The sequence below is a fragment of the Rhinolophus hipposideros genome (genome assembly GCF_964194185.1).
Source record: "Rhinolophus hipposideros genome assembly, chromosome: 20".
Taxonomy (NCBI): domain Eukaryota; kingdom Metazoa; phylum Chordata; class Mammalia; order Chiroptera; family Rhinolophidae; genus Rhinolophus; species Rhinolophus hipposideros.
Window position 1 is genome coordinate 12,677,475 of NC_138066.1, and position 25,473 is coordinate 12,702,947.

Sequence of the window (25,473 nt, forward strand, 5' to 3'; positions counted from 1 at the left end):
GTCTCTAAAAGCAAGCCCAAACCAAATCTTAAAAGCGAGAGAGATGAGGGATGGTAATCACGCCCAGTATATTTATCATTCAGCAGAAGCCGATGATCAATGATCGTGTAGATGTGAGAGCATAGCTAGGAGAGGGGAAAAAAGATGAAACTAGTTGGTCAGCAATCCAGGCAGAATCAATTCATCAGAATGAGCTGGCCACCTGTCACCAGTTTGAGAAATCCAATCCAGACGTTGCTTCTGCTGGGTTGGTAAGATGTCCCACCCCAAACTGACCAACTTCATCAGCATTTTTAATCTGCCATCCAATTGCCTGGAGTCATATAGACCTGGTACACCAGAGAATAAAATATTCTCTCGTGCTTGTCTTCTCCGGTTACAGAGCTCTGACCACTGCAACTGGGAAAGCTGAGAACTTTTCATCATCGAACACATTTGCAAAATCCATTGGCTTTAACAAACTGTTCCCCAAACACCTGGCCTGTGCATTCTCCTCTAACCAGCATGTGCTATGTCATATTCAGAAAGTGCTTACGAGCTCTCACTTGCCTTGACAAATATCCATCAGCTGTCAGAAAAGCTAAAACCCATCTTGGCTCTGGTGAAACGTTCACTTCAGGGAAATACACAAGCCAATTTGGTCAGACTAAATAAGTTTTAACAAAATCCAGGTGAAGAAATCTATCTGGAAAAGCAGAAGAGTCTTACAAGCATCACAGGAAACAACAACAACAACAAAAATGTGAAACTATTTATACCATGGTAGAAGGCAACTTGAAATCAAATTTCACAAATGGGAACTTTTGCGTAATCCTGATCTCGTATGGTGGTTTCCAAATGTCTTGAGATTGTGTGGCCTTCTTGCATTCCTTCACCACCACCACCACCACCCCCCCACACACACACTGTGCCTTGGAATCCTCAGACTTTGTCCTAGAGGTAATCAAGTTTAGAACCCATCCAATCTAGGAGCTCTCCCCAAAGACAACAACATAGAACGTACTTTAAAAATATCTAGTCTGTATTATTCTCATTGTGAGGCATGAGGAACATTGGTCTTCAAGTTTAAGAGGAATTGTTCCTTATTTCGACAGGATCTGCGGAGGTGCAAGGCCATGTCTGCAATTCAGGAGAGCTCCATTTAACATGTGCGAGTACTCAGGAACATATAGGCTTATATGCGTTTTATAGAGCCCCTGTGCTCCCAAATTGGCTTTAGGTTTGAAACCCTAAGCTTCAGTATGAAAAAGGAACAGGCGCTGGGTCTTTGCTAATAATAGGGCTCACCTTCCTGAGCCTCGCAGAGATGAGAGCCGCAAGGGAGTGATTCCCACTGTGGGAGCATCCAAAGGATTGAACAAGACTGCAGCCTGAACAAACAAATCTGCTAAGACCTCTGCTTCCTCACCTGGCAAGCTCTGCCACATTCCTCCTATCACCACCACCCCCAAAGAGCTCTGCCATGTTCCTCCTATCACCCCAAAAGAGCTCTGTCCCCACGACCTACAATACAGTAGACAAGCATGTGACTCTGAGAAGGCACATGGGCACTGATATTTAGAGCCCATGGCATGAGTGGAAGACACATATTAGCTCCTTAAAGGGAAGTTCTAGAAGTTCAGAGCTGAAATCCAACCCAATTAGAAAACGGTTCTTGAATTAGAATAAGCTGATGGCTGTGGCTTTTTAGGATCCAAAGATGTTGTAAAGCCTACCACCAAACAGCTGTGAAAATAAACCAGCGCTCCTGGGTGCTCTTCCTCCACGCGCAGGACCACCCCAGAGCCTGCCACGGCAGACCCCTGTGTACCACAGATCGGTCAGTCTCCATCCAGGGACAGATCTGCAAGGGGCACTCTCTGTTCACGCTCCTTCGACAAACGGAGATGAGCAAATGTGATTTTCAACTTTCTGGCCATGTGATTTAGGTGCAGAAACAGTTAAGGGAGCATTTAAGAAGACTTTCATTTGGAATGTGTGCAAAATCTCTTAGTCACAGTCCCCATATCCCCCAAACAGAAATAACAAACCCCAAGTGAAGTGCGACACATCTTTTTATGTACAAATGGTCGATGGTACAGATGGAGTTATTTTTTATAAATATCTGCAGCATATTCCCTAGAAAAGCTGTGAATAAACACTACCTCTCTACACAAAGGGCCTGTCTGGCCCCAAAAGTGTTAACTCTACGAGAGCCTATTCTTAGCCTAACACTTGTGGGGCCTCCCGGGAAGGACAGGAGCACTTTGGGACAGTCGAGAGCTTTCCCATCTCCCCAGAGAGCCGAGGTGACTTGAAGGTCATCTGTTGCCTAGGACCTGGGAGTGATTAAACACTTTCTTCCCAAGACTTCGGTCTTCTTTGTCAAGCTGCTGATTAAGCAAGCGGTCTTTCTGTTTCCTGGCAGTGGCCCAAAGGGAGGGAGGAAAGGAACCTACAATAGTGTGAGGAAGTAAAAAACTCTGAGTATTTTGATTAAAAAAAAAAAAAAAAAATTGGTAATCAGTGTGACCCTGTGAAACCAATGTATCAGATTCACCAGAGGGAAAATTGTGATTTAGCATTCCAGGATCTACAGACAAGCATTTTTTAAAGGAAGATAATTAGTTAGCACCAATTTCTGTCTCTCTCTCTCTCTCTCTCTCTCTCTCTCTCTCTCTCTCTCTCTCTCTCTCTCTCTCTCTCTCTTTCTCTCTGGTAATTTTCCCTTTTCCTTCGAGCCCTGGCTGTGATCAACACAGTTGGAGCGCAGCGCAGCAGTGCTTTAATCAGTAACACAGCTGGGCAGGACGGCAGCGTCGTCACACACCACAGAACAAACAGCGCTCTTCTAGGGCCATCCTGACTCGGGGAACACAAGGGGCCCCACAGTCTCCTCCTGGGGTTGCAATGGTGGCGCTCCAGGCCCAAAGGGCTTCACTCAAAGCGACGCAGGTGGTTGTACAGCGACTGGACATAAGTGAAGACACACATGGGGTCTGGCTTGCGGCCCATCACCATCATGTCATCCACTTCGATGAGGCGTTCGCAGTTAGCCAGGTTCCTGAAACACAGATGCCCCATCAGCACGAAGGTCCCCACAATCAGCCAGCCCCACGGCCGTCATCACCCCAAGAGCAGAACTCAGCCTGAAGCTGGAGGCTGCCAAGTGGCCCCCAACTCGAAAGGTTCTTACCCCAGGAGAACCTTTAGAGTCACTTCGTCTAACGCAGTGTTTCCCAAATGTTAATGTCAATTTTCAGTGAAATGAAATTTCACCTTGACATTTCACTAGATTAAGTTCTAATTAAAAAGTACATTTTTTAATTTAGTCCAATTTTGTTAATAAAATGTAAAACTTAAATTTCACTAAAAAATTCAATGATATCGGCAGTATGTGGAAAGTCAGCATGAACTATAAAAATATACGGTAAGTCCTTATTTAACATCGCGGATAGGTTCTGTGACTTAAATGAAATGACGTGTGACAAAGTCAATTTTACCTTAGGCTAATTAATATAACCAAGAGTCAAGAGTTACGTTCCTATGGCATCTCATCATTGTAACAAAACAATGTTACTCAAGGACCTGCCTTAAAAAGAATAAAGTAAATTCACCCATCTGCCTCCTAAAACAGTGTTTTAAAACTTTTTTTTACCATGACCTATAGAAAGAGATTTTTCATCATGATTCAGCAAACACATACACATATGTGGAAATGAAGTTTCACAAAACTACTGATCCTTTCTACTACCAATATTTATAATATTTCATCTTTATTTATCTCTCCACCTCTTATCTTAATGCCGGTCATGAGCCAATAAATTTATTGCCTATGGGTGTTTAAAAAATTGCCTAAAATCATCTTGTCACCTACCCGCACCCGCTACCCCCTCCCCAGGCCCTCTGCCTCTAGTGTAGATGCATGTGGAAACTTGGGCCTTTCACTGGGCTGGAAAGAAAGCTGATCCCTCTGCCGTCCCAGCTGGGAGCGGGCTGAGGGCCCCCGCTTCAAGGTCTCCTGGAAGCGGAAAGATGGGTATCCAGTTCAGGTACATTGATTGCACTGAGTATCTCAGCACTGAGTCTTGAAATAACAACCAATGTCCTCTGGAATGCTGAGCAATGCTTCCCCTGGCTGCCAGATGTGGCTGTCCTGACGTCACCAGGCAGAACGGAAAGCACAAAATGATCGCACTTGTCCAATCATCAGTGTCCTTCCTTCGACAGCTGTGTGCACTTTAGTAGTTCCAGGGGTCCCCAGTCCTTCTCTTCCCCATGTCAATAAGTGCATGACTACTAGGGTTTCCATCCCAGTGCCATCCTTACTAGCTATGTGACTTTGAGCAAGAGACTCTGGGCCTCAGTTTCCCCATCTGGAATAATAACCACTTCACAGGGTGGTGTGGACTAATCCATGCAAACAAGATACCGTGTTTCCCCGAAAATAAGACCTAGCTGGACAATCAGCTCTAATGCATCTTTTGGAGCAAAAATTAATATAAGACCCAGTATTTGTATTATATTATATTATATTATATTATATTATATTATATTATATTATATTATATTATATTATATTATATTATACCAGGTCTTATAGAAAAATAAGACCTGGTCTTATATTAATTTTTGCTCCAAAAGATGCATTAGAGCTGACTGTCTGGCTAGGTCTTATTTTGGGGGGAAACACAGTAGAACAGTGCCTGGTACACAGAAAGAGCTCAATAAACATAAGAGATTATTATTGCTGTTTTTATTATCGTGCCTCACTTTATGAAGGAGAGGGGATCACTGGGGAAAAGAGGCCAACATTTGAAATCTAGATTGCCGGGTTCAGATCCTTGCTCTAGCATTTGCTTCGCCTTTCCTCAGCAGAAAAACAGACTCCTGCCCCTGCTCCTCCTGCCCCTGCTCCCCCTCCCCATGGTCTCCCCCTCTGCTTCTTTTTGGGACGCTGCATGTCTTCACGTGCCTTGGACCCCAGAACTTGTGAACCAGTGCACTGGTTCATGCAGTGCTTTCCACCATCCATTCCTATCACCTCCTGGGCTTGTATGCCCCCAAGACAAGGACCATGACATTAGCACGGGGCCCTGCTTTGTGGCACTGGCCTGGCGCCAGGCCTCCTATCAGAAAGCAAATGTCAAGGTGAAATGGAGACATCTGTCCCAGATCCCATCACTGCCTCCCCCTCAGTTTGGAGCGGGCAGCCTGTAAGGGAATCCAACAGCTTTGTGGGGTGGCGAGTGCTTTGGCCCAATGAGCGGGCACTCTTGCTCCCCAGGACAGGCCAGGGCAGGGCTCGGTGTCAGGGAAGTCGGTACTCTGACAAGGGGAGTCATGCCAAGGTGCTTTGTCAATGGTCAAGGATTGAAAATCTGAGTTCTTTGAGAGTCCTCCAGGGACCTGACTTCACCTTCCTGAGCTATCACTTAGCATTTGGTGCCCTCCTCCTCACCTGCAGCACAGCGAGAGCACCTGCCTTCCCTCCCTCACTCTTTCCCTCCCTTCCTCCCTCCCAAGGCTGCTGTCAGAGGATCTCAGGCGTGTGTGAGCAGGCTCTGCACATGTGTGCACGGTATCCCCACTGACAGCTGTAGCCTCAGCAGCCCCCCTATGAAATGAGGGCAGCAGTAGAACCCTGAACCTCAGACTTGGAAGAGCACTGAAATATCATTCTCCAAACTCCTCCATCAGAAGCACCAACCATCTGTATGAAGGCCCTGCTCTGGCTTGCTCACCTTCAGGTCCAAGGAAGGGGCCCTCATTTCCTCCAAGGACAATTCGAATCCTTCTGCAGGTGGCACTGGCCATGACAAAGTTTACCCTTAGTTTCTCATGCTCTTTTCCCTCTTAGTACTTCAGATCGATCGGTCTCACAAGGCTGATTATTTTTCCCCCTACGAAAGAGCCTTTCACGTGTTGGAAGAGAATCTTTACATGCATGTCTTTTCCTGAAACTAAATATCTGTTTCCTTCACTGCCCCAAAGGGTACCTGGGACCCTGTCCGCCGAGCTGGTCTAATTTCTTTCTCGCCCTCTTCACAGAAGGCATGCAGAACTACTGGCATGTCCCAAGCGTTGTCCTACCTGGGAGAGGGGCAGGGAGAGCGAGCTGACCCCCTTCTTCATCCTAGAAGCTGCATTTACCTTCCTAGTAATGACATCGCTGCCCAGGCAGCAAGTCCTCAAGATCAAGGTGGCGGTTAGGACTGGAGTTAAGGCCTCACCCTGACATCACCCTCCACTACCAGACAGGAAGCCGTGGGCAAGGTGCTGGCTTCCCCAGCAAACAACCAGGGGATGGGGCCACATCCCTCTGGTCCCCACCACACCCCACCCACCACAACATTAATGACAAGATTGCCAGAAGCTGCAGGCACAGCTCATGAGACAGGATAGGAGACAAGAAAAATGATGACCAGCCTTGACTTTTATAAAAAATATTTCAGTCTCAAATATTAGAGGCCCCAACTGCCTTTTCAATATAAAAACATAAAACTGCTTTTGTAAAAATGATACAAGCTTGTTTTAAATAATTCAAACAACATGGAATAGTCCAAAGCAGAAAATACAAATCACTTCCAATGTCACCGCACAGCAAGAACCAGAGTTAACATCTGCCTATTAGCAGATGAACCTACTTAGCCCCACTTTGTTTGGGGTTCAAAAGGGTTTAGAGGGTTTTCTCCTTCACCACTCTATTGTGATCTTCAACCACCACAGGGCTGGCTTGGAAGGGAGAGGAAGGAGGGATTTGAGGGGTTATTTTTATTTGTTTAAGCCTTCTCTGAGACCAAGATGCCAGGGCTTGGGCTGCAGCGTCCTATTTGGTTTTAGGCAGAGACACATGGACACTACAAATAGCCTGGAAGCCCCTTCTGCTTGGGGTAACCCGAGAGCAGGGCACATTCCCCACAGGGCAATTGGGAGCCTCGGGTGGAATGTCTGGCTTCATGGGAGATGAGGGGAGAAGGATGAAGAGGGTAAAGCACCCATAAAAGGGGCTGGTCCTCCCGCTTTCCAGGCTCTGAACACCTGTTCCGCAAGGGGAGCTCGTTTTGCTATCAACACCACATTGCTCACACAGATTAGGCCACGGGGAATCTTTGGGACTGTGAATTATTGGGGGAAGGGACAGCTCAAGCCACTTTTACTCCACAGGTTCCTGACGCGTCTCTGTGCTTTTAAGGCAGTTGCTCATGGAAGGAAGGGTCGGGAAACTTTTCTTTCCTGATACAAGGTGGACTCAACGTGAGGAGGCCCCATCCGGGTCCTCCTTTCCCTTCCAAAGGTTGTGCCTTCATCAGAGCCCAGGCTTCTCTGCTCCCACCCTACCCTTCTTAGCGCATTCCTGCTGCCTGCGTGGCTCTTGGTGGCTTCTAACAGCCCCGCGTGTCTGCCTGGCTTTGGCTGGCCAACCTAAGGAACATACTGTATATTAAGAAAGTGGTAGCCAGTATCCTCAAGCAGGTGTCCCTGTGCTTTCTTTCCAGCTCCTCTAACCAGCCTATTGTCCAAATAACTGGGCGATCCAAGCTGCTGTCCTCCCAAGAGGCCTAGGTCAGGCAGGCCCTTCCCAGCCGTCTCCCCTGAGTACCTGCGAGGTAATGTCCTGGCTGACTCATGAGGGGAGGCACCTTCCCAGACTCTGAGCAAGCTCCCCACACAGGCCTGCTGTGGGCGCCCCTCCCCACCCCCTCGAGTCAGCAGAAAAGCTAGAATTCGTCTCAGGGGTCTGGCAGACCAACCTCCCCTCCCCAGCCAGGAGCAGGCTCAGGCCACAGAGAGGCAGGGCCAAGTTTTTTTTACCCCCGCTGTTTGCTCTGGGGAGGAGGGAGCCTAAACCTGGAGCAGTCTCCACCACTGCTCTCCCAGGCTGGGAACAGAAGAAACATCTGTTTGGAGTCTGGAGGCTCCATGAGCTCAAAGCTTGTGCTGGGAACACAGATCCATGAATCGCTCTGGCTCTAGCTGCCAAGGGAAGCTGTGTTCCCTGGGAGCTGGGGTGCAGGGCCGCCACCCCGTGGCCCAAGGCCTCCCTCTCCCTACCACAGCCCAGCCTGGTCCAGGGCTGAGAGTGACCAAGGCAACCAAGGCATGAGCTGGCACCACCACCTGGCCCACTAGACTTGATGGAAAAGAACTCTGTAACTTGAGTGTGGCCTCACCCAGCTGGGGTGGGTCTTGGGGTGCCCATGTCATGGCCCCAGCCCTGCAGACGGACAGTCTTATTTTTGACAGCCCCCCCATTTCTGGGCTGCAGGCAGCTGGGCCTCGTCCTGGGGAGGCACCCCGCCCCAACATCATGCACTTGGCTCTACTTCACCATACTCTGGATCCAGTTCCATAACACACTCCGTCCAAAGCTGTTTCTGCAATTAGGATGACAGCTAATCCCAAGCAGCCAAGAAAGAGAAGGCTTTTAAAGTATACAAGGAGTTCTTATGACCCCGAGGGGGCCGAGAGTACAAGCGCGTCATCCGAGACAACACAACAGGGGCAATACTCATGTTCCAACAACTTGGGCCAAGGAGCTCGGAGCCAGGTCTCCATTCTGCCCCCAGAGCGAAAGCTGCTGCTCAGAGCGGGGCGGCTGCCTGGGCTCAAGGTGAGACCTACGATACCAAGTATGGGTCTTGTCACCTGCTGGCTCTGACTCCTTTCCTGGCCAGGCTCGGCTGGGTGTGGGGGGCTGGGGTGAGTGAGGATGGGAGGTTGGGCAGGGAATGGAGTGAAGAGGGCAGGCAAGGCCAACTCAACAAGCACCGGAGAGCTCCTGGACATGGGCACTGGGGACACAGACAAGAAACAAAGGGGGTCGAACGCAGGTGGCTAGCAGACGCTTATGTCACAGGCACAAAGGCGGGTGGGCGGGCAAGAAAGAGTGAGAAATGTTCCCTCCAGGAAACTCAGCTCTGGGGAGCCTTTCCTTCCCTCTGACCTTCCTCGCCTTAGCTCCCCGAACTTAGCGTCAGGCAGCCCCGAACACCCTCATCTGTGCCCCACGCTACCCTGGGGCCTCAATGGACCACAGCAATGGCTTCCCCGCCTTCTGTCTTCTGCTTGTGTTCGTTCAGCCAGCAGGAGACCCTGGCGTGAGGGCAGAAGGAGGGTGAGGGCAGAGTATGTATCCCCTGACCAAGCCACTGTGAGCTGGTCACATCCACCACCCAAAAGCACAGCTCCTATCTGCCAGCCCTCTGCACACAGCTACGCTGCCCAGTTTGCTAACTTCAAGCTGAGTATCTGCGGTTACTGCACTGCGCCGGGCTCGGCTCCCCCACTCCTGCCTACCCCTTTGTCAGGGGTCCCTCTCGGACTCAGGATGAATGCACCCCCGCCACAGTGCTGGCAGATACAGCTCGCCTCACGGTGCTCCTGATGCTCTGGAGTTTACCCTCAGACAATAACCAAATCCCCACTGGCTTCCCTGGTGCCGCCTGATCCCACAACTGCCCCTACCCAATCTTCTCCCGATGAGCAGGTCTTCAGAGGTAGGCGATTTCATGTGAATGCTAGAACATGTTTAGGAAGCAAAATCCACTTACGGGAGAAGTGTTTTTAATGTCTCCCAGGCAGATACATTCCATTTCCTACTGATCGGGGGCTGTGTCTCACCCAGGCAACTGCATCTCTCCATCAGCCCAGGGAGGACACTATCCCACTGCCCGTCATGCCTCGTCTGTGGCTGGTTTCCCAGACCACCTACCAGAGGCTGGGCACCCATGAAACAGGCCAGGTGCACCGAGAAGAGAGCCTGGCTAGTCGCCAGCGGGACCGCCATACTCACTCAGCCATGGTGAAGGCCAGCTCGAAGTTCTTCTGCGGCTGCGTGGGGCTCAGGGTGCTGTAGTCGAAGGCGTCGGGGAAGAATGAGTGCACCAGGGCACAGAAGGCCATCCCATCACTCCAGCTGGAGGAGAAGTTCTGCAGGTCCACGTGCTGCAAGCGAGGCGACGTCCACACAGGAAGGTGAGGGTACAGCCCCCACCCACCTCGGCTCCCCCACCCAGTTCAATCCCACAAGCAAATTCTCCCAGCCCTTTCCCAAGGTCCACCATCCACCCAGCTCAGCCACAAGCTGGAGTCGCCAGACTTCACCCTGTAAGGTGCCCTAAACCAGTCTGCTGGGGTCCAGATACAGGACTCCTGGGATTTCTAATCACATGCTGCAGGCAGCTAGGGACCGACTGGAAAGGCATAATTGCTCTAGCCCCTACTCTCTGCCCCAGGCTGGGGCTCTTGCCCTGGTCAGGGAAATGAGTTAGGGGGGTGCTCAGCCGAGCTTCTGGCCGGGGTGCCCAAGGCCTGCGGCGGGACCCTGGGCTCACCTGGTAACCAAGAGTCTTGCTGCGGCACCATTCGAGCAAGATCTGCTTGATGCTGCTGGCGCTGGCTACCCCGAAGCTCTGGGACCGCTTCAGCTTGGCCCGGGCCTCGCCTTTCCCCCTGTGGAGAGAACGCAGGCCTGCCATGGGGGCCGCCCCTCAGCTGCCATCTCTTCTGAGAGGCAGGGAAGTCCCCAGCCATTCCCACACCACTGGGAAGATGGCCCCAGCTGCTCTGTTCACCCAGGGGACGCTCTGTCAGCACAAAGTGTCCCTCACGTCCCATGTCCATATCCAGGCATGAGCCCTGCACACCAGCTACATAGCTGCCCTTGATGGTGTCAGCAGGACCATGCCCCCTTCCAGCCTCCAGGTGCCCTGATTATTTCCCACACTTGGAATCAGCAGTCACTTGGCAACTTTGGTTCAGAGGATCTGAGCCTGCATGACCCTGTGATCCTGCCTCTGCCCCTGCTGAAACCTCCTTCCCCCCATCCAACGTCTCCTTGTGAGCCTCCCTCTGGGGCCGCCCACCCTGATGGTTCTTTCCCAGCCTACAAGAATGGTTTCCTCCTCTGGGCCCCAAGGACACTCCCTAACAGTTGAGATGAGGTGGTTTGGGCCAGTGGGGACACTCCCTGGGTCTCTCTCCCTCACTAGAGGCGGTGCCTCAGGAGCCAGCCCTGGGGTCCTTTCATCATCTCAGGCCTGGGCTGCACCCTGCAAGCAACAGGCATCACTACCGTGCACTGATAGGAGGGCCAGATAAATGGGCAAGCCTGGGGCCCATCTCCAATGGGGAGGTTCGAGGCATGACAGTGGACCAGTCAGCACTCGGGTCCTGTGTGTCACTTCCTGGCTCCTACTGGGAATCCCAATCGACGGACCTTCTGGTCTTCCAGTCATACCCAGAAACCAAAGGGGCGACCACCCACAAAGAACGTGGGTGTGAGGGCATCCCAGGGACCCCTCTGAGAATGGGGGACAGAGGAGGGGTCTCATGAGGCCTTGCCTGGCTCTCTGCCCCCGGCCCACCCTGGGGCCCAGTTCCAATCTGTGTCTTGCCCGAGAGGTCACGTCTTAGGGAAGGTTACCCATGGGATGTAGGACGGGGCCAGTTTTGCTGTGCTGCGCCCTCCTGACCCCAGTCTGGATCTGGACCTACTCTGGGGGCCCCCTGGTCTGGGCACTAGTGTCCGTACTTGCCCGCTGTGTCCTGCTCCCACTTCTCAAACAAGGCCTTCCGAGCCTGAGCACTGGAGGTACGAGGCAGCGTCTGTGACCTCACCAGCTCCCGGCGGCGCTCCCCCTGGCGATGGGCCTGAGCGGTGGCTGGCGGCTGTGGGGATGGGGGCGACTGGGGAGGTGTTACTAGAGCTGGGCTGAGGAGAGAACCACCGAGTCAGGAATACAGGTCCAGCCATCACTAGCTCACACAGGCCCCAGGCTCCTCCTCCCCACTGAGTGAGGAATGAGGCAGAAATGGGGGCTACAGTAGCAGGCAGGCGGAAAGAAAGTACCACTTGCTCTAGTCTCTGACCGGTTAGGCAGGTTTTCTGAACTGAGCTGCTGGCTGAAGCAGGCAGCCTTGGCCAGCACACCCAACTCAGGGAGGGAGACTGGGCCCCCTCCTGGGTGAGGGTGTCAGTGCCTGGGGCAGGCAGACAGCATCCTCTTAGGCGGGAGCTGTACCCAGAACCAGTCCCACCAGAACCAGACTCCCCTCCTCCACCACCAATAGATAAGACCCCCTTTGTTTTCCCCCACTTGAACCGTTTGCCAGAAAGTCACAACTCTTTTATTATTAAGAGAAAAAAGAAAGCCAAGCCAGTCCCCCAACCCTACCTCCATCCCACCCCCCACCGCCCCGCTGGCCTGGGGCAATGAGGGGACACCTACAGGCCAAGAGGAGGCGTGTCCCACAAACCCCTGCAGGCTTGCCCCAGCCTACGGACTCTTCAGATACCTCCACAGTCCACAGGCAGGAAGCACCCCGGCTCGAGGGACCCCAGCCAGGGTGGATGGAGGAAGAGGACAGTGGGAGACATGCTCTTACCCTCCTTCCTCCAGGGGGACTGAGACACTCTTCCAATCTTTTGACAGACTTGCTTTGAAGGGTCCATAGAGAAACCAGCCTGCAGCCATATTTCTCCCAACAAAACTCTCCAGCCAAACCCCGCTGCCTCATTTCCCCTGCTCTAATCCTACCCAGCAACCCTGCTGCCTTAGTTCTCTGGAGGCACCAACCCAAGGAGTGAGTGTACCTCCTCCTGCGACTAGCACAGGGAGCTCCCTGCAGGTGGCCTGGGCATCCGGGGTCCAAGGCAAAGCCCAGATGACACCTGGGGAGCGATGACCCCACCCACCAGGAACATGGGAACATGAGCCCTGACTCACCTGTCATTGTTTCTGCCTGCTGTCACTGCCCCATAGCCAGAGCCCAACAAAGACAGTGGGACAGAATTCTTCTCTGCAGAACAAAGGGAAGGAGAGAAAGAACAAACCCTGGTGGCAGGGAGGGGCAGTCCCTTCTGCCTCCCTCCTGTGACCCAGCCCTACGCATTTACTCAGCATCACTCCACAGACAGGCAGGACCCCTGGGCTAAGCTGGCCCCACCTTGGCCAACAGTTGAGGAGAAAGGAGGCTGGGAACATAGAGCAATGACAGAAAAGAGGTCTTTTAAAGTGTCCCCACCTGCTTTTGAGAACACAGGGCCCAGAGCTTCCTGTGCTACATATCCAGCAAACATTTTGTTCCCGAACCCTCATTTTGGAAGCCCTTAGAGCCCCACCTCAGGTCTACCACTGACACCTGACCACGGGCGGGGTGAGGGGATTATGCCAAAATGTACAGGGTAAGAGGCCACCTTCTAACCACAACCTCAACCAGTAATAAGAGCCAGGGTTGTCACCCGCAGAGGATGACGCTACTTCACGGCATCTCTGGGAGAGGAGTTAGGCAAGGTTGGGCCCCACTGGATGGCACAGACAGCATAGAGAAGGAGGTCACAGTGACAGGCAGAGGGGGCACTAGGGCTTTGCCCCAAATTTTCTGAGTCTTTTGCTAATCCCCCAGCCCCCGCCCACCCTCCCGGACCAGAGGTGGGGTCAACCCCTAAGTCCCTGCTCCCCTGCTCCTACCACTGGAACTGGGAGTCCAGGGTGTGGTGGCCTCGCTGGGGCTCGAGCTGAGGCCCCCCAGGATGGTGGCAGATGTGGGCGAGAGACCTGTGGTCGAGGTCTCCCCAGAAAACCTCTCAGAGACCCGCGTGATGGCCGTGACTGGCTGGTGGGGCAGCCGCAAGGGGAGGTTTGCAGGGCGAGGCTTGGGTGGCTCTGGTGCTGGGAAGGTCTGGGCGGCTTCAGGGGGTCCATCACCTGGGCCTGGAACATGTGACCAGCGGGAGGGTGGTAGGTGTCAGTCATGGAATCCACAGGGGCCTCAGACCCCCAGGCGAGCTCCAGTCTCCCTGAACCCGCTTCCGGCTACCCCCTATCTCTATGGTCTCCCTGACCTCTCCCGTCTCCGTGACCTCTCCCTACTGGGGACTTCTCGCTGCTCCAACCAGAGCTGACCTCCGCTCCAACTTCCCCTCACAGCCAGGTCAATGAACACCAGTGGGCGTGTCAGTCCCCTCTCGACCCTGCTCAGTGCATGGACGATTCCTCCGCCCCTGCTTACATTCCTCCAGAAACAGGAAGGCTTGCCACTTTCCGAGATCTCCCATTTCCCTCTGTGTGGAAAAAGTCTACTTCACACTGAATCAAGCTGTTCTCCTGGCAGCCTCTCCGTACGTTGGGGTTCAAGCTCAAGCCTTCCCTCTCAGCCAAGGAATGCCCTGGCACAGATGCCTGGCCACTAAGACCCTGACCCCCAAAGCCAGCCAGCCAGCCTCTGCAGTTGGCCCCTACCTGTCCCTGGTTGGTGTCCATTCTCCATAATGCATGGGTTGGAGGTCCTTCTCGTCTCTGGCTCGCTGGCTTCATCACGATGATCCACACTCTAGACATACAAACACCGTTGGGGCCCTGTCAGCCAGAGCAGGCAGCCTACCCCCAAAATCACTCCCCACAGCCCCTCGTGGTTCCGGCAGGGCAAACAACACTCATGTGTGAGAGAGACAGCACCCAGGACATATAGTGATGAGCCAAGGAAACACAGCAAGCTGGGGAGGACCCAGCCCCAGCTGCTGAGCCCCTGGGACCCTGTAAGGCAAATACCTCCTCTGGACGCATCCAGAGCCCAAAAATGCTAGGGACAAAGGCCAAGACAGAGGGTTCGAAAGGAGTGTTCAAGGTGGTCCCTCCCCTCCCCCTGGCTGGCCCAGACGCAGGGGTCAGGAGAGCCTGGCTCCGGCTCATTCCAGGTGGCAGGCTGGTGTGGCTGCCTGTGTGGGAACAGCCGAAACCCAGAGACATACATAAGGTTCTTCTGAGCCGATGATGGGGGCCCGCATGCTGAGGCCTTCTCATTGGATGCAGGGTCCCAAGATTTGCCCGGATGTCCAAATCACAGGGGCTTGATTGGCTCCAGGTAACCCCTCCCTTCACCCTAGGATACAGCAGTGGGGAAGGGGTGTAGAGAGAGCCAAGACCAAGAACCAGCGGGGGAGCCTGGCATCCTGTGCTGCCAACTACCAGGTGACCTGGGACAGGTCATGCCCCCTCTGAGTCTCAGTGTTTTTGTTTCAGATCTGGGAGCAGGCTACGCAGGCACCATTTTGAGCATTTACCAAGTGTCAGGCCCTTTTTCTGGGCATGTCACGTATACCAACTTGCTTCTATCCTCCCAGGTAGGTGCTACCAGCCCCCTTTTACAGAGGGGATTTGAGGGCTCAGAGAGAGGGTGTGCAGTCCAAGGTTACACAGTGAGAAACAGCCAAGACATGTGGCCAGAAGGGACATTCTCCTCAACCACAGTCCTGCCTTTCACACAATGAGGGAGGTGTGAAGGGCTCGCAGTCTGCTGGGGTCTGCTGGCGAGAGGGGGATCGAGGCAGAACCCTACCAGGGGTTCTACTAAGAACTCACAATGGATGGCCTGAGAGGTTGGCTACACCTCTCCCTAGATGCCTCCAGGCCGGCCCCCTTGTCTATAAGGTTCCCAGGTAACAAAAGCCCATCCCCAGCCCCAGACAGCTCAGCTACTTCTGCAACCAGTGCAAGAGGTGGCCACCTACCATGGAGGACTCAGTCTGGTGGGGGAACAAGGACCTCGACCAGGTGGCACCAAGGCAGCCTGAGGGTATGCCTAAGACAGATGTCATCCAGCCCAGTGGGCCAGGGAGGGCTTCCCAGAGGCAGGAGTGCTTGAGCCAAATCTAGAGCAAGCCAGGTGGACAAGGAGGGAAGGCCATTCCCAGCAGAGTGACTCGTGTCTGCAAAAGCTGACAGGGCACAACATACTGATCCGGTGGCTGCAGAAGCACTTTGCAGCCCAAGGTGCCAGTGCCGAGAACTTGGACTTGACTCCTTGGACTAAAAGGAGTTGAAGGTCATCAGCTCTGTGTTTTAGGAACATCCTTCAGAAGCCAGTGAGAGAGTGGCATGGAATGGGGAAACCAGATGCCAGCGCCCTCACTAGTCCCGGAGCGGGGATGTGGGAAAGAAAGATGGGACAGAGGGAAGGTGAATGGCGGCAAGAAGGACTCGGAGCTTTGGGGAGAGTGAGTGGCTGTGGAGCGAGAGGAGGACATCATGCTTCTTCCAAGCGTGGGCTTCAGGCCTGAGTGAGGTGGCCAAGAAGGGAGGGGGCGTTGGCGAGGAAACAAGTACTTCAGTTTGGGACAGGACTAGGGGAAGGTGCCCTGGGGCATCAGGGAGTTGAGGCCAGGAAGTAGCTGGGTATTTGAGTGTGAAGTTTAGGAGGAAAGACAGACAAACGATGGAGAAACAGGAGTCTTCCATCCAGAGCACAGAGAGGAAGAGCTGACTCTGGGCTGAGAGGGCCGGGGATGAGGCACCACATTTCAGGGGCAGAAGAGGCATCTGCAGTTGAGAATGAGAAAAAGCAGCCAGGTAGGTGGGACGAAAACCAGAAGAATGTTGAGAAAGACAGGTAGAAGTGTATCAGGAAGCCAGGCACGTCAGCAGCGTCCAAAGGTGGCATCAGGTCAAGGAAAAGAAGGTCAGGATGAGATCTAAAATGCATCCATTGGGTTTAGTAAAAAAGGAGGTCACTGGTGACGGTTTAGGAACTGAATCAGAGGCGAGGGGAGGGGACAGGAGATGGCCTGGGGGAGAAGCCAGAGAGAAATGGAGACAACACAGTAACTTTAGCCATGGGGGGAGAGGGGAAAAGGGGATTGAGGGATTCTTCCAGATGGAAGGAGTGGGACATTTATAGGCTGAGAGAAAGGCTCCAGCAAGGTGAAGGGACCCTCTAGAGGTGGGGTCTCTAGGGAACCCCCTAGAGAGAGGACAGGACTCAGAGCCTGGCCTTGGACAGGGGGTGACCCCTCAACTTCAGATTCAGGAAGACAGAGCGGGAGCGGCCAGGCCTACTCATAGGAACAATGGAGTAGGGTGGGGGGCATCTCCTGGCACACAGAGTGGGGAGGGCATTGCTAACTTGAAGTCAACTCAGCAGGGGGTAGAGAAACAGCCAGTCCCTCCTGAACCCCAGACTCCACCTATCACCAGGTTCCACCCAGCTCTGGGGTCTCCATGTCCCCCCACCCACCCTGCTCTGGTCCAACAGGTTCCACAGGTCCAGACAGCGGCCTGGAGGGACAGGCTGATGGCAAAACCATTTTCCCAGGAATGTGGGTCTCTATGGGGGGCCCCACAGACACGCTTGCCCCTGCACGTTGCAGGCCCACACCCCCCATAATGCCCCAAGGGACCAGACACTACCAGGAAGATTCCTGCCAAAGGGTCTTGGCACAGCAGAGGGGAAGGGGATAGGGAGAACTCGTGCTGGGAGCCTGGTGCTGCAGCCGGGTGAGGGCTGAGCCCTCATTTCCAGGTTCCCCTGCCGTCACTGCCCCATCCGGAGACTAGAACCACTCCTCACCCAGGAAAAAGGCTCTGCCCACACCTCAGGCCAAGGGGCTATGCAGAGACCAGCCTCCTACCCATCATCACGTAAGCCCAGTGTGAGAAGGGTCACCCCAAACCTGACATCTAGACTAAAGGCATTAGCAGAGCAAAGGTTTGGGACTCAAGTCTCCTACCCCAACTCAGGGTTCTGCCCACAAAGTACCCTGGCCTTCCAGAGGGCAGAGGGGACAATTCAAAACACATATGTCTCCCAGGACCTGGGGCAGGGTAAGCCTTGGTGCGCCCCTCAAGGGGGAAGAAGCCGGGTGTGAGCGGGGTAGCCACCCCAACAGCACCTAAGCCCTGAAACCAAGAAGCCAGGCTGGGCTGGAGCGAGCACTTCTCCGGATCTCAAGCCCATCCATGAAGGCCTTGGGCATACTCTCCCAGTGGACTTCCCCCAGTGGAGGGCAGCCTGCCTCGGCCACCGGGAAGGGAAGCGGGGAGGGACCTCTGTGTGCTGGGCAGAAATCACTGGACAGCCCTGGGGACAGGAGCTGGTCCTGCTCTAGCACCTCCAAGATCCCTGTCTGGGCTTTGTTTTAAGAAGGGGAGGCTCCCATGAGAGAGCCCGGGCCTGAGAAATGTTAGGGGAAAGGCAGGGACTGCGATAAACCTGATTTCAGGGGCCCTCTCACTGGGGAAGTGTTTAAATACTTTTGTGAGAGCAGGAATAATATTGACACTCTCAGTGCTGCCTGATCCCATACGGGCTCATGTGTGGACACGGGAGCCCACGCATGTGCCCAGCCCACATGGCCAGAACCCTCATCTTAAGCTGGTTAACACACGATGCCCCACCCTCCTCCTCACTCACACCATGGTTTTAAAGACTCAATTCAAACTTCTCCCTAAAGCATTTAACTCCCTTATCACACAGTGTGTCTGGGAAAGGAAGGCAGATAAGGAGAGTCTGGTTTCTTTCATGGCCGGGCCTGACACGGCGCTCCTGGCAGTAGTTCCTGAGGGACTGCACTGCCTTGGCCATGGGGACCCTGTGGCTCCAGCTCAGCCAAGGACTTTTCCAGGGAACAACTGTGGCCCAGGCTCCAGGGCCTGGCCTGGCCTCAGGCTGCCACCATCCACTGCAGGCCCCCAGCCATAGAGCCGTGGCTCTATGGACACTTTTGTAAACGGATTGGGCTAATGTTACTGTTGTAACTACCCAGTTCTGTGCGACAGGCCCAACTGGACTGTGCCAAGCACCCTTGGTTTAGATACAAGGAAACTGAGGTTCAGCGGGAAGGAGGTGCCCCCAAGGCCTCACAGCAAAAGTGCCTAAACCAGCTCCTGTCTGCTCCGGGGCCTCTTACAGGAAGTCCTCCCTGATTTCTCACATCCCACTGCCCTGCCCTCCTGCCCTTTTCCTCCTCCCGGGGCCTCCCTGGCTACTCCTGTTTCCTCACTACCTGGCTCCCATCGAACTTATCTTAGGGAGATGTGCAAGGTCCTTAGCAAGGTCAGGTTTGTATACTCACAGTAGATTACTTGATCAACCCTTTCCACACTGAATTTAGGGCACATTTATATGCTGAGTATGACCCCCGCCACTCCAACTCCTACAGTCCCCACTTTGAAAGAGCAGGACGCAAAAGTGTCTCCCAGTCTCACTGCTCATTACAGAGGGGTAATGTAACACCAGCCCCCACAATGCCTGACCACAGCTACCACAGGCTGGCATGTAGGGATGAGACCCTCACACCCAGACCACTCCCCTCCCCCACAACATAGACAAGGGGGTATGAGAGGCCAGAGAAGCAGCAGCCCTGGCACCCAGCCGTAACCCTGTCCAGTCTTGCCCTAGAGCCCTGATTCCCTGTTCATGACCAAGCCCCTGATCACACGATTCTGGTCACAGCACATAAGCAGGAACATGTTGGATGGATGGTTCCACACAGCCCCCCTCACTGCCAGAAACCAGCTGGGAGCCTGTGTCATACTCCTGAGAGGTGGGCTGCAAGAGACATGGGGACCTGACTGTGCTTCTAGTCAGCTGGGGGGAAGCTACGTCCAGCCCAGGAAGTGAGCGTCTGACCCCACTGGAGACCCTGACCATCCTCCACCCACAGTCCTCAGCGATGCCTGCTATTTCACTCACACCAGGCCTTTCTGAAGTCTGCAACCTACTCCCCAACTATGTCTCCATCCTCTCCCCCCACCTACTGCAGCCTCCCTGCTGACCTCCAACCTCTTCTTCCAGGAGGCTCTCCTCTCCATTCCTAAGAGTGGGCTCTCCAGGGCCTTCTAGCTCCCTGGCAGCTCCTCTGCCTCTGCGCAGGACTGCTGCCCACCCTCTCCTGCTGCACAACTGCCCTGAAGACCTAGCCCACTCTAGGACTTCAACGACCAGCTCTGCCCTGTTGTCTCCCTGAGCTGCGGCTTTGACCGCTCTGGGCAGCAGATCCACGACTCCACCTGCTCTGTGACAGCTTCACCCTGGATGTTCCAGAGCCTCTCACACTCAACCCAACCCAAATGGAACCCAGGATCTCCACCAGGTCTGTGACCCAGCAGTTCCCCAGGAAGGGCTCCTCTCTCTGCCTCCCTGCTCACATCCAAAGACTATCTCACCCTGCTGATTCCCCCTCTGAGACCCGTCTCCAAGGCAGCCCAGCTCTCCATCCACCCACTACTGCCCCAGCTATGACCATCCTCTCGCCTTGGACCATCGCAACCAACTTAGCCTGTCTCCAGCCGCCCTCCAACTCACCACCCATCCTGGAGGGAGCTTGCCAGATATAAGAAGGACCCTGTCCCTCCCGTGCCTAGCGCCCCTCAGCACCTCAGGTGATCACGGCCAACTCCCACTGAAAAGGTTAGATGACTGGAGAGAATCCTCTCATATGTGTACACGTATGCATGCACACATATTCATACATATACGACTGGGAGTATTTTTGTTAAGACTTGGGCAGCTGCTTCCATGAGCAGACAAGCAGCAAACAAACGCGTGTGAAAATAAAACTTCAGAAACAGCCGATGACACGGTTTATTGGGCACGTGTGAGCCTACAGTGGTGACTTTATACCATGGACATGGAGTGTATCATGCTCATAGGGCAGAATTACACTCCACTTCACACGGAGCACTGGGTCAGCCAGGGGCTCTGCCGCCAGCACATGTTGAAGTACCTCTCACGTCCTGAGGCAAAGCCCAGCTCCCTTGCCCAGCATCCAAGGGACCGTCACAACTTGCCTCTCCACTCTCATACTCTCCCGGCTTCCCTCTGGCCAGGGAGTCCTTTTAGTCTTCCTGAGGCTGCATGCACAGCCCCCGATAGCACCCCTGCATATCTACACCAGCAGCAGCAAGCCCTGAGCCTTCAGCACAAAGCCTTCCTGGGACACCCACTGGGGAGGGACGGTGGTGTTTGCAGCAGAACATCTGCTGACTGCCTGCACTATTGATTCTGCTCCATCTAGGGCCACCTTCCACCCAGACTGGGACCTCCAAGGGCTAATCTGGTCCCCCTCCCCCTGGCCCCCTGAGGTGCACACAGGAGACCTGAGTGCCTGATGGATTGAACCAAGGAGGGGCAACAGGTGCGGACTACTCAGACCAGACCCTGGAAACCCAACCCCAGGGCACATGTCTGAGCAGGGTGGAAAATCCCACCCAAGGGCCACTGCACATACCATGAAAACATTCTAACCAGCCACTCCAAGAGGCCCCGTGCTCAGGGTAGTGACCGGTCCACACCGGCCTCGGCCCCACCCCCAGGCGGTGTGGCCTCTAGCCAGTCACTGAGTCCAGGAATCTGCAGACTGCTCAAGGCTGGTTTCCCTGTCTCTACCTTCACGGTAAGGGATTTGCCCCCTGCAATGCGAGTTCCCAAAGGCCGCTGCACCTGACCAGATGGTGTCCTCCCCACACACAGGGGCTTGAGTTCTCAATCTGGGTTAATTGATAACCGGAACCGTCAGGCCTCAGTGAAGCGGCAACACGGGGGGAGGGGGCGTAAAGGGCAGTGGGGGAGTAGCGGGTGCTGACCATTCCAACACCCCAGCGAGGCCCCGGGTGGTGTAGAATGGTCAGGGGCCGGACCTCAGAGCCCAAGCCCTAGGTGTCATGGGACAGCGGGGAGAGGAAGACAGAAATCGGAGCAAACAGGGCCCGTCTCCAAAGAAGGGAGGGGGCCCGAGACAGGTGCAGCGGGCGGGCTAAGACAGTGCGTCTCGGCCTTAGAGTAGCGGCGGGACTCCCACCACCGAATCCTAGCGGCGGGTGGAGGGAGAGCCCCCCCGACCCCCCCGCACACCCCCACACCCGCCCAGCAGACGTACGCAGTCGGGACCGCAGGGCGGCACCTGCACAACCCCCTTCCCCCAGCGCACGCGCACGCGCTCTCCCAGGCTTACCTGGCTGCGGCCGGACACCGAGAAGGTGGCATGGCTGGCGAAGCGTGCGGTGCCCAGGCGGGGCGCTCGGTCCCGAACACCGGGCGCGGGCGGAGGGCTGGGCGTGCCTGGTGTACCGGGCGCAGGGGACAGCCCGGTCGCCAAGCCCAGTGCCTCCACCTGGCGCGTCAAGCGCTCGAGCTGCGCCTGCAGCTTCTGGTTGTCGCGCTGCAGCTCGGCCACCGTGCGCGCCAGCGGGCCGGCCAGGCGCAGCGCCTCGGCCACGCGCCGCTCCACACCGCGCTGCAGTCCCTGCATGTCCTCGTGCAGCGCGCGCACCGCGCCCTCCAGCGCCGCCTCGTACCGGCCCAGAGCCTCGCGCACCGTGCATGCTTCCGCGGCGTCGGGGGCCGGCTCCATGGCCGAGCGGGCTGCAGCGGACTGAGAGCGGACCTGGCGGCGAGGGAAGTCAAGCTCCGCAGCTCCGGGCCTCGACTGGCCTTCCCCAGCTGGGCTCGCCGAGGGGCGGTGGGAGAGGCGGGCGGGCGGAGGGCGGGGCGGACCCTCGAGCCCCGGGACTGGGCGCCACGCGGGGGCGGGACCTCGGAGGCGGGGCCGGCTTGGGGACACCCCGCCCCCTGGAGACCCGCGGCAAGGTGCGGGGTGGGGGCCCCGCAGAGGCGCAGAAGAAGAGCTCGCCCCACCTTTGGCGTTGCTAGCTACCGGGTCAGCGCTGAGTCCGAGCGCCCTTGACCTGTGGAGCGACGTGTGGCCCGGGGTAGGGGCTGCAGGCCCACTGGAACAAGGCCTTGACTCCTAAGAGGACTTTACTTTGGAGACCACAGACACGGGTGACGCATTCACTAGGCGCTCCCACCCGCAGGGCCGTTGTCCTCCTGGAGATGGGGACGTACCCACTACTCAGGGAGACCCGAGAATAGCAGCACCAGTCCCCAGAATTGCCCCGTGACCCTCACCCTGTGCTGGTCACTGTCCTCTCTACACCGTGGGCACGGCTCTCACGAGCACACACTCACCTGTGGGACCTTCGTCTGGATTTTCTTGCACCTGTTATAAGACCTAAGAGAGAAGGAGAAAGATGGTGAGGTTCCCTCCCTGTCTCTGCAATTCTGCACTTTTGCCTCCCAGCTTCATTCTGTGTAGCTCTATCTTTGTGCCCTCCGGCCAATTCAATAGAGTCTTCAGGCTCATCAAGGGAGTCCTGTTAGATCAGGAGAGGCTGAGGTCAGAAAGGAAAGGGTGTAATCTCCAAATCCAGGGATGGGTGACTTTGGGACTAATCACCCACTCCCTCCATCAGTCTCAGTCACTAGCCTTTATCCACAGGCGAGGCTCTCACCTCTATTCCCTCTCAACACTTTTTTTTATGCCTGAGCCCAAATATTCCTCCTTTCTAACACCTGCCCTGAACCATCACAAGAATGGGAGGAGTGGAAACAGTTGTTCGTTCAGGATGATAGGATGATGAGCAAAGATACTGTAAGTTTCCATGTATACTGTATTGCAAAACTGACTTAAAAATGGGCACATCCCGTCCTCTGTGCAAAAAAAAAAAAAAAAACTTTCCTGATTAGCCTTTTCCTTCCCAGGCCTGGCCCACCTGAAGGGGGCCCTGTGGCTGGGCAGGCGCGGCCAGATGACTGAAAAGCTTGTTCCTGTCAGATGAGGCTTCCAAAGATGTTTGGAGCCACAGACCTCCTGGACTGGCCTGGACTGCCCCTAGATCAGTATAACAGATGCTGAATGCTGTTCCCCCTCTACCGTGGGGACAGGAAGGAATGCTGGGTTACCTAATCCAAGCAGCCTTCCAGCAATTATTTCATGAGAAAGTCAAGTGCCAAAAGGCGTGCATGTTGCATGTGTGTGTGCGTGTGTGTGTTCCAAGTAGCTGTCTGGACAGGGTGAGCCAAACCGCTCCCTGCATTCTTTCTTTGGGTAAAATCTTTGACAGAGACCGTGAGAGACACTGCTGCTGCAGCTTCCACTCCAGATGGCACTTGTAGCCCCTACGGGTCTGAGCATGGGAGCCTGGAGTTCAGGGACCCTGATTACAGCCAGAAAAACCCAGTCCCTTTCTTTGCAGGACCCAAGAAAGGACCATGGAGGGACGTCCTAGAGGGGACTGGACAGCTTGACCCCTTGCCCCACAGCCAATGTGCCCGTGGGCCTGTGCCTGGAGCAGCAGCATAGCTGGGGGTAGCAGGGGTCCAGCCTTCTCTCCCATCCTCCAGGGGAAAGAAGGCTGGCCGGGTCTGTCTCTGGGGGTGGGAATCCCACTAGTGAGGAAGAAGTGAGACTGGAGAGATTGGCTGGCCGGGACCCATCCGCGCTCTCCTACCTCACCTAGGTGATCTGGTCTGTTTGGATCCACCATGAGAATATCCAGGCGGGGCTGTTTGGGGGCAGGGCAGGGTAGGGCTCCATCTGCAGCTGAAATAGGGACTCTGTCAAGGGCAGAGATGGGGCTCTCTGTGGGTTCTAGGAAGGCAGACAGTACAAGAATCAAACCATCCCCCTTGGCTCCTCTCCCTCAGCAGTCAGACCACTGAGTCAGAAGCTGGAGATGAGCCTAGGAGGTAAGGAGAGATGAACCAGGAATGGGAGGAAGAGGAGCAGAGACGCGGGGATAGAAGGAAGGAAGCGGGTAGGGGGTGATTCTGGGGTGGGGTAGGCTGGAAGACCAGTGCCTCCCAAGAGCTGGCTCCATGGCCAGCTGGAGGGAGGCTGCCTCGGCTGCAGACCCCCTCCTGTCACCCTCCTCCAGCTCAGCTCCTGCCCAGTACCAGGCTGTGAGGGAGGTGAGCGCTGATGAACCTGGCTGAGCTCCCTCCACATTCACCAGCCCTGATGTCAGTGAGCCGGTGAGGCTGACCTCCCACAGAGTCCTGGGGTCTCTGGCGCCTGCCCTCCTCGCCTCCCCTTCACCTGGCTCTGACCCCTCCGCTGCCTGCTGCTCCCTGATCTGCCCTGCTTCTAGGCTGGAAGCGGGATGTGGGACAAGCCTTCCTGAGTCCCCCTGTCAGTCCCCCTCATGAGATCCAATCCCTGCCAGGCCAAAACCATGAAGTCATGGACCTGAGATGGGGAAACTGAGGCCCTGAGAGGGACAGGAGGGACAGGGACTGGCCCTAGACCACACAGCAAGGCATACAAAGACAGGCCTGGAACCCCGGGTCCCAGCCCCAGGCTTGAGACTTTTCTTGTGTGCTGGTCCCAGCTCACCTCCTGGGGCAACAGTCAAATTCAGCCAAGTCTGGGCAGCTCCTCACTGTTCCCAGGTTGGTTGGAGGCTCCTCTCCCCTAGAATTGCTCCTCAGGTCTCCAGAAGCCCTACCCCATGGCCCTCTGGCAGTAGCCCCTGAGGACCACTCCCTCTTCTTCTGTCTCCAGACTCCCTTCCTGCCTTCTTGCTTTTTTCTCCCCAGGGAACTTCCTGAGTGACTCTTCTTTCACTCATCCCTTGTAGTTCCCAGAGCTCTAAGCTAGGCCTGTCCCCTTTCACCCACAGGCCCTTTCTGGGGGAGTGTCACCCACCCCCACATCCAGGCTGATGACTCCCACTTCTCCACCTCTATGCCAGCCTCTCTCCCCATACCCACCCGCCTCTGGTGCTCTGTCCTGAAGGTCCCACCCACTCCCCGGACTCCTGAGAACACATATAGGAATCACAGGGACATAGGAAGTGAGATGGTTCGGTTCTCTGCAGCCCACCTGCCTGTTACCGCCCTCCACACTGAATCCGTATGCACGTGTCGGACTCC

At 55.2% G+C, this 25,473-nt stretch overlaps 1 protein-coding gene across 2 annotated transcripts; it reads right to left on the reverse strand.

The window, feature by feature from the left end:
• Nucleotides 1-1,006: 1,006 nt before the first annotated feature.
• Nucleotides 1,007-23,127, reverse strand: SMTNL2 (smoothelin like 2). Of its 2 annotated transcripts, XM_081027241.1 has the most exons (10): nucleotides 23,052-23,127; nucleotides 22,729-22,771; nucleotides 21,713-22,587; nucleotides 14,226-14,316; nucleotides 13,455-13,697; nucleotides 12,711-12,783; nucleotides 11,516-11,695; nucleotides 10,317-10,434; nucleotides 9,776-9,927; nucleotides 1,007-3,043 (listed from the first exon to the last, which is right to left on the reverse strand). In XM_081027241.1, exons 3-10 carry the CDS (start codon nucleotides 22,109-22,111, stop codon nucleotides 2,917-2,919), a joined length of 1,383 nt encoding a protein of 460 aa, XP_080883367.1. In that variant the 5' UTR covers nucleotides 22,112-22,587; nucleotides 22,729-22,771; nucleotides 23,052-23,127; the 3' UTR covers nucleotides 1,007-2,916. The 2 variants fall into 2 exon arrangements, with proteins under 2 accessions (XP_080883367.1, XP_080883368.1); XM_081027242.1 differs by lacking the exons at nucleotides 22,729-22,771; nucleotides 23,052-23,127 and having other exon boundaries at nucleotides 13,542-13,697; nucleotides 21,713-22,210.
• Nucleotides 23,128-25,473: the final 2,346 nt, after the last annotated feature.

Coding starts and splice junctions, on each gene's coding strand:
- SMTNL2 (XM_081027241.1), bottom strand. CDS start 22,111: ATGGAGCCGGCCCCCGACGCCGCGGAAGCATGCACGGTGCGCGAGGCT. Junction 13,698..14,225: donor TGGACACCAACCAGGGACAG/GTAGGGGCCAAC, acceptor CACATGTTCCAG/GCCCAGGTGATGGACCCCCT. Junction 12,784..13,454: donor CTGGACTCCCAGTTCCAGTG/GTAGGAGCAGGG, acceptor TTTGTTCTGCAG/AGAAGAATTCTGTCCCACTG.